Source organism: Acanthaster planci, linkage group LG04, assembly GCF_054643075.1.
Source record: "Acanthaster planci isolate LZ-2023a linkage group LG04, COTS_SCS, whole genome shotgun sequence".
Classification (NCBI taxonomy): Eukaryota; Metazoa; Echinodermata; class Asteroidea; order Valvatida; family Acanthasteridae; genus Acanthaster; species Acanthaster planci.
In genome coordinates this window covers 1,508,691-1,528,012 of record NC_141780.1, presented here as the reverse complement: position 1 = coordinate 1,528,012, position 19,322 = coordinate 1,508,691, and the positions used below count along the sequence as shown (strand labels likewise).

The window sequence follows — 19,322 nt, the reverse complement described above, 5'->3', positions numbered from 1 at the left end:
AAGCTATACAAATACCTGTGTCTTTTACATCTCATTTTATCAACTCTCAATCACTGAGACATTAGGTGCTGATCACCACAAAAGCATTCTGGCTTTTATAAGTTTGTCTCAATATTCTTTCAGCCTACTTTGTTCACCTTTGCTCATGTACAGATCAATGTTGGCTGTGCAAGTGAAACCATATCAGCCAACCCTATCTCCCTGGAGTTCTCGCGAGACCATGGATCCACATGGAACCTGCTCAAACCAGATTGCTTCGGCCAGAACTGGTCCAGCACTGTGTGCTCCGGTCATGTTTCTGAACCCAGCGTGTATTATATCGGGGAGCTGGAACCTTGGAAGAGAGTCACCATACTAATCAATGGACTGCATATATGTGGGTATGTCTATGAATATTCATATTTCACTATTTTTTTTCAGTTTTTCAAGTTAAACTTTAAACCTGCCCTTCATTCAACTATATTTAGTCATTGGTTTCATAATTTGCTTTGGGATAGTCACTGACAAGTCACTGGATTTGACTTTCTTAAAGGTGTAAGAACCTTGTTATGAAAATCACATTTTGGCAGCTGTGTGAGTCTATCTTTTGTTTCTTTTAAGAACTGTTCGTTTCCGATGGTATCAAGGCTTCTACCGCTCACATGATCAGCCTCGCCCGTGGGCTCTAGATAACGTCTACATTGGTCCTCTCTGCCCGGAACTGTGTGGTGGGCATGGAGCCTGCGTTGATGGGCACCAGTGTCGTTGTGACCAAGGTTATGGCGGCAGAAACTGTTATGCCCTCCAGCAGAACCCGCGATACCTGAAGGAGGAGTTTGAAGGTGACACATGACAATAAATTAATGGTCATGAAACGTAATCTGTGTGATTGGAAATAGTAAACAACCTTGCCGAGTATGTTTACGGTGAAAGATTTAAGTGATGTTAAGGAAACAAGTGAAAATAATGTATTCTTCTACGATTGTAGCATGTAATTTATTAACCATAAAAAGAGAACATTTTGCTTTTCTTACATTGATTAATTTAAATCCCCTAGAATTTCCCTGTTAATTTTCCCAACTTAAAAATAAAGTGTGGCATGCCCATGATCAACAAGAAGTGCTGATAGTATATTCATGCACTTCCATTTGTTATACCTTGGATGCTTTCCTATTCTTATAGCTCCCAAGGTTGACTCAATGAAGTTCCTCCAGTGGAGTGGTGGAGAGGTGACTAACAAGTGTGGCACCCTGATCACAGGCACCAGTCTACACTTTGTCGGCAGTGGTAAAAGAATGCTGGTGACGAGGGATCTGAACCTGACTGCTGCAAGGTGAGCTGACCACAGAATATGGAACACAACCTTGTTAATTTCCAAATGAACAAAAGGATATTGGACAGAAATAGCATTTGAATCTAAGCCCTCTGGAATTCGTACAGCGCACTAGCTCTCCCATCTTGGTCACATCTTGATTATTTTTTTTTTTCGGCAGTATCGTTCACTTCTTCATCCGCCTTGGTTGCGAGCATGCCCCACCCAGCACCAAGAACCACCCTGTCCAGCTTCAGTATTCCATCAACGGAGGCGTCACCTGGAGCCTCTTGGAAGAGATGGGCTTCAACAACGACAGCTACGCAGCGCGGTACGTCATGCTGGAACTGCCCAGCGGGGCCAGGAGCAATGCCACCAGGATCAGATGGTGGCAACCATCCCATGAGGGAAGCTTCTACGATGACTGGGCCATCGATCAGGTAAGGCTGGAATCCAATCTAATCAATTGTCAACTTCAGAGGCAAGGATTCTATCCAAACATTTGATTTCTCGGTGCTTTCCATGTAAGAAATCCAAATGTCCTAGGTTGAGATTAATCTTTAAACGTTTAGATTTTGCCAGATTAAGTTTTGGGATTCTGTGAGGGTTTCTAAAAATAAGTCTCAAAATCATTTGTTCCAGGGTAGGATTACTTTTGTATTCATGAATCAGTGCTCATAAACTCAGAGTTGTAGACGAGGCCGTCGCAAGTCTTCTCCTAAGACCAGTCTAAAAGAACAAGTTTAACATTAATAAAACAATGCTTTTGTCATGTTCATCACTTATGGCTTGGTTTAAGACTGAATGACTTTGTGAAGGACTCAACTGCAACACTGACCAGACTGTCAAAGTCATCAACCAGTCCTTGAGGTCGCATTATTTGATTTGTTTTTGAGGATATTTCTTAAATATACACATTCCATTGGAAAACTGTGTTGGGAATGTGCTGTGTTCTAAACACACTGCATAAAACAATGAATACATTTGAAATTCTAGAGGTTTCCTGTACATTTTACAGTGTGAATGAGCTCATAAGAACTAAAACTGTTGAATTGAAATCGATTTGGTTGACTTCCCTCGTAGATATTCATCGGTGGCCACGGGCAGCCTGTGCTACAAGATGACTTTGATTCCTCCATGCAGCGAGACAGCAACGAAATCACCTCACCCCATGATCAGAATTGGCTCTTGTCTCCCGGTGGCGTCATGGAGCAGGTCAGTATCCCTGGTGTCTACGTTTGTCATCCATCTGTGTATCAACAGCTCTAATACCGATTTACGAATCAACTTGGCCTGCCAAAATCAGTCAGACACCTACTCCACTATGATGTCATTCTTGGATCTTGGATATGTCAAGTTTACTAAGCAGAGATTAGAAGGAACACATGCACCTTTGGAATCCAGTGGCTAAGCAGCTGCAGCTCTTGTCATAGGCATGCTTGTTAATCTCAGCCGTAGCCAGTCAGTTTGTACACGGCTTTATCTCCATGTAAGATTAAAAAGCTCTCATCACTTACTGCAGCAACGGACCCGCATGGAAATCGTTGCCTACCTGAGGAATTAATATAAAAAAAGAAACAAATTGAGCTGGCTTCATCACACTGTGTGGCTTACTCATAAGAACCGTTGTCGATGGAAAGAGTGTTGCGTACAACAATGTTCATTTTTCAAATAAATTTACAAAGGTGAGTCTGTATGAGCTTCATCTACTCGGGAGTCACTAATTATTTACCAGTGAGGACAGAGAGCTACTCACACCAGCAATGCTAAATTTCGTCAGAATGTGCACAACCCAAATGTCATTTTCTAAAATTGCATGCTGGTTGGTGTTGTACAAGTGCCCCTAGTATCTTGTTTCTTACAGTTTATCAGGCGTCAGATTGAACTCACACATCAGCCTTTCACTTGCAGCTGAGGATTTTGTTTCATTCTGAGCCGCCGACAGGCAAAGAATCAGGGTATCTTCACTTGATATTGTCTGTCGTTGTAGACTAAACTCTTGGTCAGAACGGATCAACAACAGCTCAACAGTTGTGGAGAGGTTTCCAGAGTGAATTTGTGTTCTTTTTTCTGTTTTTTTTTGGCCTTTGTTCTGAAACTTGTTCACAAGGTTTGTGATTCGGGGGTGAATGCACTGCACTTCTCCAGCAATGATCTGATGCGTTACATGGTCAGCACCGACATCATGGTAACGGAGCAGTCATTTCTACAGTTTGAGCTAGCGATGGGATGCACTCGCTCCAACCAGTGTTACAGTAAGTCTGGAGTCATCCAACTGAGTGAAAAAATGGCTTTATATTCATATTCTGTATACAGTCTTGGAATGTTTGGATTACTAAGCTTAAAGTTTCAGTAAATGGTCCGGTCGAGACAATAGTTTGGTTTGGCCTGTTCTGATGATTTGTGTTACTGCTTTGCTCTGTTCTCTCCCAGCCGAGTTTGGGATTTCATCATTATTTTCACTTATTCGATTCAATCTCAACTGGTCTTTTTTTAATATTGAACTTCTTCTGTATGTGGATAGGTATTAATTTGGAGTACTCTCTGGACATGGGCAAACATTGGCAACTGGTATACGGCGCATGTCTGCCGTCCGACGTTGACTGCTCAAGTTATCATCCGAGCAGCCAATTAGGTGCTGATGTCTACGCTGGCTGGAACCGTGTCGTCATGCCACTCCCTCCTCACACAAGGTCAGCCAGCCTTAGGGCCCATTTAGTCAATGGGTGATGAAGGTTTGTCTGCGTCATTATAAAAATCTGACGCATTCGTGTCCTATGGGGCTATTAATTTGCACTGAGTGGACAAACTATACATGATAAAGTGGTGAATCAATGGCTGTGTTTATAAATACAGAAACCTGTGTGATTTGTCACAGATACCAAGCTGAGATTCACTTTCTGTAGCCAATCGCCAGTGTTGGGAATGATGTTATGGACTGACAATCATAGTTGAGCATGACCTTGTTGTGTCTTTGATTCTTGAAGGTTCATTAATCGGCATACGGAGCCGTTCTGCCTTTGTATGGACCATAAATCATTGAGTCATTTACCATATCCCATCACCATATTCGGTTATCACTCATCTGTGTAAATGGACTGGAACTGTTTCATTACCGGTCCATCAAAGTGAGTTTTACCCACCTTCCAGACGCACAGGTTTTGGCTGTGTCATTCCCCAATCATCTTCATATCAACAACCTTGCCTCTTAGGTCTAAATCTACCCAATTCCGTTGGCGGCAACCGACTGGATTTGAACCATCCAGCACCTGGGCTCTGAGCTATGTGTACATTGGCTCCGAGTGTTCAACAATGTGTACTGGGCACGGCAGATGTAATGCGGGCTACTGTGTGTAAGTGACCACTTTCTTCTGGTGTTTAAATTGTATAGACTGCCATTCGGTCCACGAGGTGTACAATGTATAGATATTTTTTGGTGGATTGCTTCATTTTTCTGGGATTATGTTGCTCATTATCTAATGAGAGATCCTGGTAGTCATAGATTTATTGTTCCCTCAATAAGGCCTCTGGTAGGGACAGAAACATTCTACCAATGATTTCAGAAAAAGTTTCAACTGCTAGTTATTTCTTTCGTATTGATGCCCTTCCTGGAGATCACATGACTGGATTCATATTTCCATGGTAACAAATTTCAAACAAGACCAAAAATGGAGTTGTTTAGTTAAAGTCAAAGTTAATTGAAAGACACAAACTTGCGGATTCAGAATTTGTCAACACCTTGAAGCATGTTTGGTGTTGGAGTCATGTTCTTGATTTTGAATGAACTGTGCTGTTTTTCTTGCTCTTTTGACAGATGTGATGCGAGCTGGCAGGGACCAGCCTGCGAGCTCCCCATCAGGCCACTACCTCAACAAGTCAGGGAACCATTCTCCCATCAACCTGTAGTGGCGGGAGGAGGGGTGTGGCTTAACATCAACGGTGGGATGGTCTCCAGCGCATGTGGGCCAGTAGCCTCCGGGAAGGCCCTGCATTTTACTGGGGTAGGTCTGAACAATATTACGTAACTTTGGTTTAATAGGAAAAAAATGGAAATTTGAAGTAATCGTGGAGGGAGCTACTTTACATTCAGAGTCATTCTGGAATTGGATTATGTTTTTTTTAGATTTTTATATCATCATTTCAGTTTCACTAGTTCCAGACTATTTATGTTGTGGATGCTTATGTAGAAGCTTGTTTTCTATTGGTGATGTCTTCAATCTTGGTAGCGAGGGCTGATTTTCAGACAGTTTCGGGGGGAATTTTGCCAGTTTTGATAAGAAATTTTCAGGAATCCACAAAGTGAGTCCCCAGACTGCAGAGCTACCAACATCTCTCAGCAGAACTCTGTTTTTTACCCCGTGATGCATTGAAATTGTTGCTGAAGATTTGCTCATATTCTGATCACTTTGTTTGTACCCTAGGCCTGCACACGTCAACTGACCACCACAGATCTGGACCTAAGCCGTGGTAGTCAAGTACAGTTCTACCTTCGTTACGGCTGCCTGTCCTTGCCGACTCAACGTAGCCATAATGTTCTGTTGCAGTATTCCATCGATGGTGGTGTGCACTGGACGTTGTTTTCAGAACTCCATTACAGTAGATACTCCATGTCCAGGTAACCAGGCAAGATAACAGCACCAGAATAATAAGCCTATTAAGTCATTCTTAGCCATATCAGATTTGGGCATTGTTATGGATATGGCTCTGGGTTTTTGCCATTGTGCCCTATTAAGAATAGCCATAGCTGTCGACAGTCTTGTCCATTTCATACATGGTGATGAAGGGTTTTCATTGTGGCTGTGGACAGTCATTACTGTTTGACATATGCAAAAGCCTTAGCCCGGATGCATACTCAGAGTTGAGGCTAAAGTAGTGAGTGTCCAGTGAGATTTATTTCTAGATTCCAAACCTTGTCTGTGTTACCAGTGTTCTGCATCACACTTCAGTATTATGAATTGACTTTTCTGGGTCAGTTAAGACCACGGTGTGAGTCTCTGGAGTGTGTGTTTGGTTTTGGTTTCAACTGTAAAATGTTTGGAAATGATTTTTGAAGCCATCATCAAATGATGAGTTCACAAATTGGAAACACATATTGAATGTGGATGTTAAACTGTGATGTTTGCATTCATAGATATGTTCCTATTCCATTGTGCTAATTTGTGTTCCATTGTATTCTTGGACTTTGATCTAAATAAACTTTACAAAAGACCGAAAGACCATTAGGACTCTGAAATATATTTTAGAATCTTGATGAAGTCTGCACTTGCTTAATATTTTACTGTATTCGTCCTAAATTGCTCATCTAAACCTACTGGTGCAATAGGAGGTTTTTGTCTTTTGCCACCCCAGTTTTGTCACCATTACATTACCCACTGCCGCCCGCACCATTGGTACCCGGTTAAGCTGGTGGCAGCCCAACCACCCAGGACTCAACCAAGCCGACTGGGCCGTCGACAACATCGTGATTGGAGGCTCGTCAAACAGCCGACCCACCGCCATGTCCGACAGCTTTGACTCTGGTCAGCCCAGTGTGGACTGGCTGTTTGCTGACAACGCGGCCGTCCTCTCCTTCTGCAATGAATTGGACCGAGAAGGGGTGTCAAATGGGGTGCTGGACACCGCTGGGGAGAACCTGTCACTGGTCGGAGGTCTAGATCCTGAGGAAGGATCCGTGATAACAACGGTAGACCTTCAGCTACAACAAGGGACTGTTTTGGAGTTCAAGGTACCGTACTGAAGTACATGTAATGAAGTAATAGCAAGTAAAGTGTACATGACTTGGCCAGCAATCTGCGATCATCTCTTATTTCGGTGGTTGTCATTCCTCCTGATAAGAACTATGCTTGGTGAAGGACCCCGCTCAACTTAAGTTACTCTGAGCTGAATCAAAACCTATACTTTGAAGATTTGGTTGAAGAGAATAATCATGAAATGGCACAGAAAGATGTCCATTTGTTGGAAGAATGCAAGTGCTGACTGCGAAGGATAATTGAAGACTATTGTTTATGCGCATTCATTCACTGATAATTTAGAAATTGATTGCTTGCACCTGCATCAAACACAAAAACATGTGAACCGTTTGGCATGAAACGAGTTAGAAATCTAACCCACGACAATGGCACCAGCAGATTCAAAAATTAACTGGGAACAACGCCCGTAAGCAGCTGTCCATACCGGAGCTGTCTTCGTTTGAAGCCGCAAATGAGGTCAACCGCCGCTTTATGTCTGTAGCTAAGGACATATCTGAACTGGATTTAAGCCAGATATCTTCTTACCTCCTGGCACATAGGCCTGTCCCCTCCATTTCTCCAGAAGATGTGTACAACGAGCTTATGAGACTGAATTTGAACAAGAGCGCCAGTCCAGACAGGTTCCCTCCACGCTGCATAAAGGAATTTGCTTATGAGCTTTGCTTCCCATTAGCTGAGATATTTAACTGCTCTCTTGAGGCCGGAGTTCTACCGGACATATGGAAAAGAGCCATTGTGGTTCCTGATCCAAAGACACAGCCTCCAAACATTGATCAACTACGTCCAATTTTCCTCACATGTTTTTGGGGGAAGGTGTTTGAAGATTTTGTCGTTAAGTGCATAATAACCGATATTAACAATTCGCTGGATAATTATCAATTTGGGTCATTGAAGGGATCTTCAACTACGCATTGCTTGGTTAAACTAATTGATGATGTAAGTAGGGAAATGGATAAACCTAAACAATCTGGTGTAGTTGTAGCTACCAATTCCTTGAAGGCATTTGAGAGAGTCAGTCACCAAATTGTTGTCAAGAAGTTCATTGATCTAGGTGTACGGCGGTCGATCATACCTTGGATTTGTGATTTCGTTTGTTCGCGTTCGCCATGCTGGTACTTTGTCTGATTGGCAAACTATTAACGCAGGAGTGCCACAAGGCACCAAGATTGGTCCAAATGCCCTCTTGACTACGATGAATGACGCTAAACCAGCCACTGCGGAAATATTTCAGTATAAGTATGTAGATGACATAACTTTATTTTTCCCTTTTGATGAGATGGACCGAACAACAGTTTTGCAGAGTGAACTTGACAATCTGAAGCAGGATGTGGTCAGATAATAATTTCATGCGTTTAAATCCGACAGAGTGCAATTTCAGGACTGTCTGTTTTCAGCAGCCTCCTGTCAAATCTCGGTTTTACATACATGTAGACAATTTGCCGATTAACCAAAATAGTTGCCTTAAACTCCTTGGAAGGAGAATATCAAATGGAATACCCAGATTGATTCAATGTGTAAATCGTTTAATCGTAAACTTTACTTTTTACGGCAGCTGAAGAAGACATTACAGAAGAAGGCCTTCCGTATTATTCTGACCTATGATTATTGTTTGATTCCTTCATATCAGAATATTTGTGACGAACTAAATATTCCCCCCAATATTACACAGACTCGAGAGGTTGACCCTCAATTTTGGCACATCACTCCTTGGTTCAAACAGATTTCAAGACTGACTTCCTCCTACCAGGAACAATAATCTAAGAAATGTAAATCACTTAACTACAATAAAATGTACTGTACCAACTCTTGACCTTCCTCCCCTTTTGCCTATACTTAGACTTCTAAACGCTTGTAATTCGTTAGAAACGATCTCTTACAAATTTATTATCACACCTTTTTTAAAACAATTTTTGTGATGTATGAATGTAGAGTGCAATTCAACCTACCGGTTGCCATAATGTGCATTTTTAAAATGTTATTTTATTTTATGAAATAAACCAATAACAATAATAATAATGATCGAGTAATGTTTTGTCAGGGACTTATTGAATTCTTTGTATATCTTGCTACTTTCAGATCAGCACTGGCTGCAATGCCTCCTGGGATAGTTCCTTCAATCCGGTCCAGCTGATCTTCTCTATGGACCACGGCATCACCTGGTCACACCTGATACATCAGTGTCTTCCCTCGGAGCCAGAATGCAACGATGTCGTCACACCGTCCAGCTCTTACTACACCCACCATGGATGGAAGAGGATTTCGATTCCGATCCCAGAGGAAGCGATATCAGGGTGAGCTGAATTCCCTGCCAGGGTAGTTAGATGGAATACCCTTGTAGTCTGTACTTAATGGTGTGGTATTCCATGTTCATCATTTGTGCATGTAAGTTGCCAACATGCACCGTCCAGTTTGTGTATGTGCTTGTCAAGCTATAGGTACAAAGGTTTCAGCAAGCAGACTGGACAAGTAAACAATCTGTCCCTGACCCAGTTAACTGACCTACAACTGAAAAATAATTAATGTAGCTCGAGCAAATTGTTAATTCAGTGCAGGTTTTGCACAGCTAACACCTCAACAATATTCTAAATTCCATACCAAAGTTGACTGCATTTTATTGTATAATGTTATTAAAAATCTGACTGTAATTATTAAAGTATGCAGCAAAACAAAATAATGAAATCTGTATCATCTGAGGATTTGGAATTGGACGCTTGCCAAATTTTCTAAAAACAAAATTTGTAGTTCTGCCAAGTGACCTAGTTGCTGTTTTAAAGGCACGTTTAAAGTTCCTATTAGTTTTTTTGGAAACACTAATTCCTAAATGGGGGCATGATGGGAAGAGTGATGCGTAAGAGCTGACTTGCGTGCCATTTTCAATTACAGGCACACTCGTTTCCGTTGGTTCCAGGAAGTTCTTCCTGGTTCCCTGCCCCAGCGCTGGGCACTTGATGATGTCCACATCAGTCCAGCTTGCCCAGACATGTGCAGCGGCCACGGAACTTGTGACTACCCACAATGCATCTGTGATGAGGGATTTGATGGTTCCGCCTGTGAGCACAGTCTTGGCACAAGGGTATGTGAGCAACATTTTGACTTCGTGCCCTCTTCATACAAACATAAACCAATAAAAATCCTTTGGCTGTAAACTAAATTGAAAACCAAGTTCACCCAAATATGTATACCCACTCATCTTTTGAGGAGAAGAGTAATATTACAATCAACAGCCTTAATTGCCTAGGGACACAACTTATCTAGAATTTTACCATGCCTCGTGATGTCATTGCCCTTGAAATACCATGAAGATATAGACTAGTCTTCATCACATGAAACACCAAAAGATCGGTCAGTTAATTTCTCTCTTTCGTCCCTCAGAATAATTTAAAGGAAAGCTTCCCGGGCCCAGACCTTGACTCCTCAGCTTGGAACTTGGTCCAAGGAGGCAGCATCACCATGTCTCAAGACTGCGGCACCGTCAGGGAAGGATGGTCGCTCTACTTCAGTGGACCAGGACTTCGAGTGGCCGAGACAGTGGACTTAGACCTCAGAGATGCAAGGTGATTGTGGTTACTTCCCAAAGCGATAACCCAGCTCAAAAGCCCCTACAGAGGGGCTGAAATAAACGTAGCTTCTGTCCTCTTGGTTCACTTCAATTTTTAAAAAAATCCAATCAACTGCGGCATTTCTCATCCATTGATGGTGCATTTCTCTTTATTCAATTCAAGGGAGCAGATGTAAGGCATTTTGGCAATTTAATAGAATTGAATAACTGTTGATTGTAGTCTCTTAATGATCAGCCTTTTACATTACTTACCAACCCAGCATGTCCCAGGTACAACTTTGTATAAAAGAATTCGTGGTTGAGGTGTTGCTAAAGGAAACCCCTTAAATTCAATACTGTAAAAATGTCCAGGCTCTCCCACTCCCTCTAACCCCCATTCCGAATTCCACGGCAAAATCTGTGCTTCAGTGTACAACCTTTTCTTTTTCAAATGATTCCAAATCTGCAAATTTACATTTTTTTTTTCAGTTTTGTGCATTACCATGCCGTGATTGGTAGCCATTATGACATCCCATCATGCCTTAGGCCAGGAGGCCGATCAGAGAGCGTCCTACTCCAGTACTCTGTCGACGGGGGTAAGGGACATTTTTGAATTGAATATGCAGTTAAGTTTTCAAAGCTAAGTCTCAGTTTTAGGAAGTGAAGACTTCGAACTTTCCTTCTCAGAAGAAGTTTAAAGTTACTGTTGGATAACAACTCACAGTCTGCTGAGATGAAGGTTGAGTTAGCATAGTGATACATGTATTTGCTTTGTCTTTTACCATTGGGGACCCGGTCCAAACTCCACCTGGTGAACTGCATGGACTGGTTTTCAAATTCCAGGATGATTGTGTGGGCTTGTTCACAGCATTATCCCAACAGGATTTCCCTCACTATGATAACTGGTGAAGAGTGACTTTGCTTTATTGTCCGTACATAGTGTTTGCTTAGAGATTAACCTTACCGACCTGTGACCCTCCCAATAAATTCAAGTTGCACTTCTGATCAAATTGATAACCTAGGTTACAAAATCCTGACTGATTGCTGGCAGGATATTTCATCAGTTATTGGTTTGAATCCAACACCACTCTTTATTGTGAAAAATAATCCAACATGGGCCGATACAATTTCCCTCGTGGGAATCAAAGTTCATTCTTAAAACACCAATTTCATTTTCATTATCATCAAAATTTATCCAGTGATTGATTTTTTTTTGCACGTATCCTTCATTGTTATTTCACTGTGAACAATTATCACCATGGCAAATCAGGTATCTCTTGGAGCCTACTAGCAGAACTGTACTACGAGCATTACACCACTCCGCAGCGTGACTACTTCACCCTGCCTGCTGCTGCCCGCACCCAGGCAACACGACTCCGTTGGTGGCAGCCAGTTGGAGAAGGACAAAGAGCCCAGTGGGCGCTGGATGACATTTATATTGGTAAGAGAAAACAGATCTCATTGAAATAAAAGACCTCATTGGCACGAATGGAAGTGTTGAAGTCACTGGTCACTCAATAGAAGCAAGTGTGTGAAGTTGATCAAGCGATGATATTCTCGTCTCATAGCAAAATTTACCTATTACCTGATCTTATTAATATTTAGAGTGGTTAGAGGGTTATAGTGTTGAATATCTGGTTTCAGCAGTCAGTCACCTGCAGTGTCTTCAAATGGTGACTATTAAAAGCTCTGGCAATAATCATGAGCAGTTGGTGAAAAAAAATTGCACACTAGTACATGAAACAATATAATTGGCACCGATGTGCATTTAGCATTAAACTGTAGTTATTGTTTAACATTTGCCTGCTAGAACCCTTTGAATGTATGTTCTTTTGAATTCTTAGGAGCAAATGTTCAGTGTGACTGCGGTCAATATCTTTAACTTATTTAAGTGATTTTTAGGAGTTTTCATACTTGTTATTTTGGAAATTCACAATATTAATTTTGCCACGGTTTATTCCTTATAGCCCCCCTCCCTGATACTGAAAAACTAAAAGGTCTTTTTCCTAATAACGTATTCTCTATTACACAGGCGGTTCAGAAATAAACCCCACTCACCTGAGGGAGTCTTTTAACTTGGGTCTGACTGAGACCCTATGGGACTTCTATCCGTACGGACAGGTGCAAGTCGGTGTCTGCCTCAACAGTGACAGAGCCCTCTACTGGGCCAATCGACGACACAGTCAACGAGACAGTGTAGCTGTCACCAGGCAGCTCATTATTGACACCAACTACATGCTGCAATTCAAAGTGAGTTGACACCATCTACATGCTGCAATCAAAGTGATTTGAATAGGAGGCTGTCTTGTCTTTTAGAAATTAGAAGTGTCTGCTCCTTCCGTGAGTTCCGGTTTTCTCATCTCTAACGTTATCTGTTTTGGATTAACTTTTCGAATAACAGAAAGTTTCCCCCTTTTTTTCTTCACCACTAATTTCCCTCTATTATGCTTTTATATATTTGTTTCCCTCAAACTGATTGCTAGTGTAAAAAAACCGACTGATTGAAATTGACCATATTTTGTAGAAGCTTTTCTTGTTTTGGATATATTTAATTGAAATATTTCCTGCATGGAATTTCGTGAATGAAGTTCTATTGCGACATTCTCCTTTTCTGTCTTTTTTGCCGAAACTTTTTCAATCTAATGTTTAGTCTGATACCATCTTTTTAACCCATCAAAGTCTCTTTTTGGCCCATGTATATTTTTGCATTTTTCTGTGCCTTTGGAAGTTCTTGCGTTGAAGTTTCCTCATCATCTCTTGAGGTTTCCTGTCGTTGGCACAGATACATCCGCATTATGATTGACTTTTTTCAAAAATCCTTCTTTCTTGAACATTCCCAATCTTTTTGTTTTCAAGATTGTCGTTGGTTGCCAAGATATTGCCCCGTCCTGTCTGGAAGACTTCCCCGTCAGACTGGAGTACAAGACCCATCCTACCAAGTCTGACTGGACTCTACTGAAGCCCAGCTGTCTGCCAGACGGTGGAGACGGAACGAGGTGTCAACCCAGGGAGTTTGACCGGGGCAGTATCTACACGGCTAACGAGTACAATGTCTGGCGGCGCATGGTGTATTCCCTACCACAAGAAGTGGTGTCGAGGTTAGTGCATATGTCAAGACAGTCTGCGTATCAAGCCTCCAAACTTTGCAGAAGAGCTGATGTTGGTACCTGTTGGTTTTCAAATCTTCAAACTAGTAGAGAAGACTCTTTGTTGTACCTCTTTGGCTACAAACAGTTTGTATTTATGCTTGATATTCAGAGTTGGAGCCAAACTGGAGCCTAATCATTTAAAGTCGATCTTGAAATGAAGAATTGTTTCAAATGGGAATAGTATAGTTAAGAGTGTGGACTAACAGATTTTCTGCTGTTTTGGTAAAGAAATCAAGTGTATATAGATTAAAATGTGACCTGCTCATGAAGGCTGAGAAAGATGACATGCATTTGCACTGGACTCCAGCATTCTGAGAACTTGTATCTGATTTTGATAAAGTCTGACTTATTGGAGTTTAGCAATACATGTTATTAAGTCCTCCAAAAATTACGTAGGAATCCACAATCAGATCTGCCAGGTTACAACCAGGACCCGTCTTCCTGGTTTTACTTTTTCTTTTGTTGCCATAGACTGGAACAGGTGGTCCAGCTGAACAGCAGTACTGCATGGTTATGGTATACCTGAAACCAACAACCAATTCCCAATCTGTAAAGACAGTATTGTTTGACAGACTAATTAATCAATGGTCCAATTTGTTGAATTCTTTCAACTCTTTTTGTTGCAATGGCAATCTGATAGATCAGCTGCCGGTAAGCAAAATGTAAATCTGTACCTTCATGCTTTCTCTTCATTAGTTCCACCCAGTTCCGCTGGGTGCAGCTCGATGCCAGCCAGTCAGCTCCACCCTGGTCCTTAGATGACATCTACGTCGGAGCCAGCTGCCCCAGACTGTGTAGTGGACACGGCACCTGTGGCTCTGATGGGAGATGCCAATGTGACCCAGGGTTCATAGGTCAGTAGGTCATCGAACCTATTAGATCTGTTAATGGGATTGTTTGAAGGGTATGCAGTACATCGTGCAGTTTAAGGGCAATTTTTGTTTGTGTATTGATGAGTTTAGCCTAGCGGTCCTATATTACAAATGCTTTCTTCAAGCAAAAAGTATACTATGTTCACTGTTGATGCCCAAACAGCTGATTAATCAATTCGTGACATTCCTGACAGGTGATGAATGCGTTCCCATGCGACTCCTGCCCATCCATCTGAACGACAACTTTGAAGGAGGCATCACGGACCGCACCTGGTCGTCAGTGAAAGGAGGTCAGCTTGGGATGGGTTGCGGGGCCCTGGTACCATACGCACACGGCAAGTCGCTGTACTTCAGCCAGTGTGGGCTAAGGGAGGCAGTCACGGTGGAACTCGATACGACTAGGGCAAGGTGAGGGAATAGGTGACTCATGGTCACTCAGGTACAGAGTTACTCAATGAATGAGCAGTGAAACTTCAAAATGTTGGTATTGAGTGACACTTGATGATAATAGCTTAGATGATATACTTTTATAGCAATGTTGACTCACGTGATGAAGCATGCATCTGGAAAACTAGTCCCGATGCATACGCGTTATTTTCCCCGCTCTCTAGGCCTGTAGAGATTCCTCAATCTATCCTAGCCACCTGGGGCGTGCATAGCTTGACTCTGCCATTTCAGGCACAAACAACATTTGAGTAGTGTTCATGGCACCATCTAATGTCCCATAATGTGTTTGTGTAGTTATATTTAGTTGACAGCTTGCCCAGTGCGTGCCATCATCATGAAGGGTTGGTTGGTCTTTGTTCCTGTGGGGTAGACCGTTCCTTTTTATTTTTCATTGAATTTCATTACCAAAACAGCCTATCGATGAGGGTGAACCGTGCAAAGCACAATATTATGGCATTCACCTGTTGGAAATATTGATTGAGTCTGCATTTTTTTTACCTGTATCTAGTGAGATCATGTTTGTTCTTCAAATTGGAAGCGCCTCTCTTAACAACCCCAGCTGCTTTGTAAACCTGTCTTCCCCGGCCCTCGGCAACAAAGTCGTCCTCTTGCAGTACACAGCCAACAATGGCATTGGGTGGCATCTGTTGGAGTCACATGACCCCGCCGACTACCAGCGGGCTCAGCGCGTGTCCTACCGACTGCCTGCCAAGGCGCGAGGGCGGGCCATTCGATTCCGCTGGTGGCAACCCCAGCACGGCGGTCAGGGGACGGACCAGTGGGCACTAGATCATGTACAGCTAGTAATGTGAGTACTATCACCGTGGGATCAAAGCCAAGTTAATGTCTTTCAGCCTTTTGTTACTGGGAATGCAGTCTTGTGTATCCTGTCACTGCTTTTGTCAGACCGTCAGTTGGTGTCTCAAAAACAGCATCTTTATACTATGCATTTGATATTGTCTGGTATCTGTTTGGGTCCTTTCACAAGTCTGTTCAGATGTCCACTTACAAGTCTTGTGACAAGCCCAGTCAGGGTAAACAAGGACGAAGGAATGCCTTCTTTGCAGTGCATTTGAACAGCTTGGATGACTTCAACATTTCTGGAGAGCACCCCTCCATAACTACTTTGTGATGAAAAAGTCAAAGTCTTAGTCGCGCTGAGGGCCACGAGAAAGTGAGACTGGTGTAGGACTGATCTCTTGTCGTTTTTGTAAAAATCATTCTACATAAAATGAGATCTGGAAGATTTTGGTTTTGTGCCTTGCCTTCTGCAGGTCTAGACGTGCCATGTTGAAACCCTACTTCATATGAGAATTCCATTACTAGCCAGCCGTGTGTAATCACCGTTAAAGAGCCAAGGCAGAGTAGAAGCTAGAAATGATGGACCCCCTCTGACCAGCCGGGCCTGATCGCCTAATCCCCCCCCCCCCGTAGGGAGGTGTCATCCAAAAGTGCATAAGCAGTGAAATTGGGACAGTTTGAATATCATGTCTAATTTATTGTCATGGATTTTCAAATGTCGCATTTTGGAGTATTTTAGGTCAATACTTGTCAGGGTTAAAATCACAACTATCTCATTCAACGTCACTTAAAATGTAATTCATTTTTCTTACAGTTTACCAGTGTTGGAATATGCATATTTCTCTCTCAACTTCTCTATTACGAAAAGAAACAGGGTCCCTTTTTCAGTGTGTATGGAATGGGTCATTGAAACCATTGTGAAACTGGAATCTTTGGTGATGCTTTCATCTGGGAGTAATCAAGTATATCTGAAAGAAATCAACAGATAGCTCATTTTTTTGTCCGTGTTGCACAAAGAGATTCATGTTGCTTTGCATTCGGGGCAGGACAGGGTGTTCTTTTTCTTACAAATAGTCGTTTTAAGAGAAAGCTTTCTTAATTGTGCACATTGCTAGTTTTACTGTCCCAAAGTCCACATCTAGTAAGCTGCCTAGGGTGCTGTAAATTCTAGTGTCACACAAGTACATGGTTGTGACCTGACAAAGAATGACAGCCAATTTTTATTGTACTCTTCCAAACACTGGACTGTTCAATAGACCACCAAAAAACAGTACTCTTCATGTAAGTCAGAGTCATCTTGTAAATATTTTATTTCCAGCCATTGGAAAATAATTGGGGTAGGGTAGAATCATGTAACATAAATGTCAAAGAAAATTAATTATAACGCTCAAATAGTTTTATACTTTTTTAAAAACAGGTCTTCTTTGCTACCATACCATTTTGTACTTTTTTTGTTTACTTGCTTGTAATAAACCATTTTAAAACAAAAAACTTTTATCTTCAGCGTAAGTCTGATTTTTGTCAATTCAGAGTACATGTAGGTCTCACAATTTTGGGTCACTTTTGATGTGCTGTGTTTGAATGAGAATTTTCTTCCCAAAAGCAAGTTCTGAGTAAAAATGACTTTTTTCTATAAACCTGTTTTGAAAATGCAGAAAACTGTTCAGAATGGTAAAATATGTGCATGCAGAGTAAGTTAGCATGTTGAAATTAAATACCACCCAACAGAGAGTAGATTGTTTATGTATATACCAAAATAAACATAACCTTGAGAAGGCGGTCCAAATCAAAGAATTTCTAAAACTGGGAGTATGCATTTAGACACATTTCAAATGTCCTGTCACTTCTGAATATGTTAAAGTGTTGGACACTTGTCAGTTTTTATTCTTTGTCTCCATACACATATGTCTCTGTGTTACAGAAATTGGTTTGATCATGGAGGAAGGAACCCTCCATGGTTTGATGCCATCCAAATTTTGTTTTTTAAATACCAATCTTATGTATTTTTATATCATTTAACAAAATTCATTTTGCCACCTGACAGTCGGTTGGCTACTCAATCTGACAGGCAAGTTCCATTGACATTACAACCGGAACCAGGCCTGCCGCCTAGCAAAGAGAGCCCAGAATTAGGATGCGTTGCGTAATTTCTTTTGTTCCCTGTTTTCGTAAATAGTGTGGCCTTCATTACAAATGCGGCCACATTGGCGTGCATTGCTGGAGAGCAAGATCACTTTCCTTCCTGCTACTAATCCCCATGGGCAGAATGCCGCATGACCTCCGCTGATGCCAACTAAAAAAACATGGCAATTCCCAGTAACTGGTCTTTTGTTCCAAGTACGGTCTTTTGTTACTTAACCAAGCTCTTGTCCGATTTCGGTTACCCGCGCTATGCACTCAAACTTCCTGTGCATGGTACCAGAGACTTTTTCAATATATTCATGGCTGGGCTACCCGAAATCAGAACTTTCTTTTGAAAGCTGCTGGGCGCTTTTAGACAAATTTTACTTGTCAGTCAAAAGCCCACGGCCAGCGGGGGTAATTCCATCACCGATAGGGCAAGAATAGATTCCCAGAGCCGGAGACCAGGTCCTTTATTCATGGTGGGGGAACCGAACTCGGAAAATACTTTGACAAAAGACCCAGCTGCTGGGCCTCGCCAATCAATGTTCCTAATTATGCATAGTGCTGGCATTAGCGGAGGTGACCCTTCATTGTTTGCCGCTGCCTGCCCTGGCACCTGAGGATATCAGCTGGGACAAAGCAGGCTTCGGGAATGAGCCATACAATACCACTGCACAAGGTTCATTATGCCGGTGTGGCCCACTCGGATTACCCTCACGGTCACGCCGTGCTGGCAATGTGCATGCAGAGTACATGTACATGTACAATGTACATGTACAAAACAGCAGTGCAACAGCGTTCATTGTGCCCCTGCCTAACACGGCTTATCCCCACTTCCCCACGAGCGGCTAGAGAACAAAACCACGGTGCATCCGCCATTGCATGTACAGTCTACTCTGTTAGGTCTCAAGTTACAAGCACACGCACCATTGCAGCGCTCTAAAAATATGGCCGATGAAGTTATATCTGGCGAGTCCAGTTATTCCAGTGACGGGAGTGAATTTTGGCAAAGTTCTGACGAGGATTTTTCATGTCCTTCACCACCGGCACCTGCCCAAGTACACTCGAGTACTCGTGATGTAGATATTGGCGTACCCTTGCCGGTGTACGTCAAGCAAGAGAGACTGTCCCCGACTGCACAGGACGTCGAGGGCGGGAGGCTGTCCCCAACTGTATACATGTACGTCAAGCAAGAGAGATTGTCCCCGACTTGGCAGGACTTCGAGGAACAGTTCCCTACTGCGGAGGCTGCCGCATCAACCAGCACCCGTGCCCCATCGTTCCAATGGAATGACGAGGACAGCACGCCGCTAAAGTACGGCTTCACCGGTAACGGCGGTGCTGTCGACC

The 19,322-nt window shown here is 42.4% G+C and overlaps 1 protein-coding gene across 3 annotated transcripts in view; it reads left to right on the top strand.

The window, feature by feature from the left end:
• The window catches only part of LOC110982067 (reelin-like), a 51,348-nt gene extending 33,616 nt beyond the window's left edge, over positions 1–17,732 (top strand). For all 3 annotated transcript variants that reach the window (XM_087135347.1, XM_087135345.1, XM_087135346.1), the window contains 22 exons: positions 154–380; positions 601–821; positions 1,162–1,312; positions 1,473–1,731; positions 2,375–2,506; positions 3,402–3,546; positions 3,816–3,984; positions 4,504–4,644; positions 5,106–5,292; positions 5,713–5,906; positions 6,641–7,016; positions 9,118–9,332; positions 9,925–10,114; positions 10,414–10,595; positions 11,069–11,175; positions 11,850–12,020; positions 12,612–12,829; positions 13,436–13,677; positions 14,425–14,582; positions 14,795–15,008; positions 15,556–15,855; positions 16,322–17,732. In XM_087135347.1, coding sequence (XP_086991473.1) covers positions 154–380; positions 601–821; positions 1,162–1,312; positions 1,473–1,731; positions 2,375–2,506; positions 3,402–3,546; positions 3,816–3,984; positions 4,504–4,644; positions 5,106–5,292; positions 5,713–5,906; positions 6,641–7,016; positions 9,118–9,332; positions 9,925–10,114; positions 10,414–10,595; positions 11,069–11,175; positions 11,850–12,020; positions 12,612–12,829; positions 13,436–13,677; positions 14,425–14,582; positions 14,795–15,008; positions 15,556–15,855; positions 16,322–16,358 — 4,236 coding nt within the window. In that variant the 3' untranslated portion in view covers positions 16,359–17,732. The remainder of the gene's footprint in view (positions 1–153; positions 381–600; positions 822–1,161; positions 1,313–1,472; positions 1,732–2,374; positions 2,507–3,401; positions 3,547–3,815; positions 3,985–4,503; positions 4,645–5,105; positions 5,293–5,712; positions 5,907–6,640; positions 7,017–9,117; positions 9,333–9,924; positions 10,115–10,413; positions 10,596–11,068; positions 11,176–11,849; positions 12,021–12,611; positions 12,830–13,435; positions 13,678–14,424; positions 14,583–14,794; positions 15,009–15,555; positions 15,856–16,321) is intronic.
• The last annotated feature ends 1,590 nt before the right edge of the window (positions 17,733–19,322 follow it).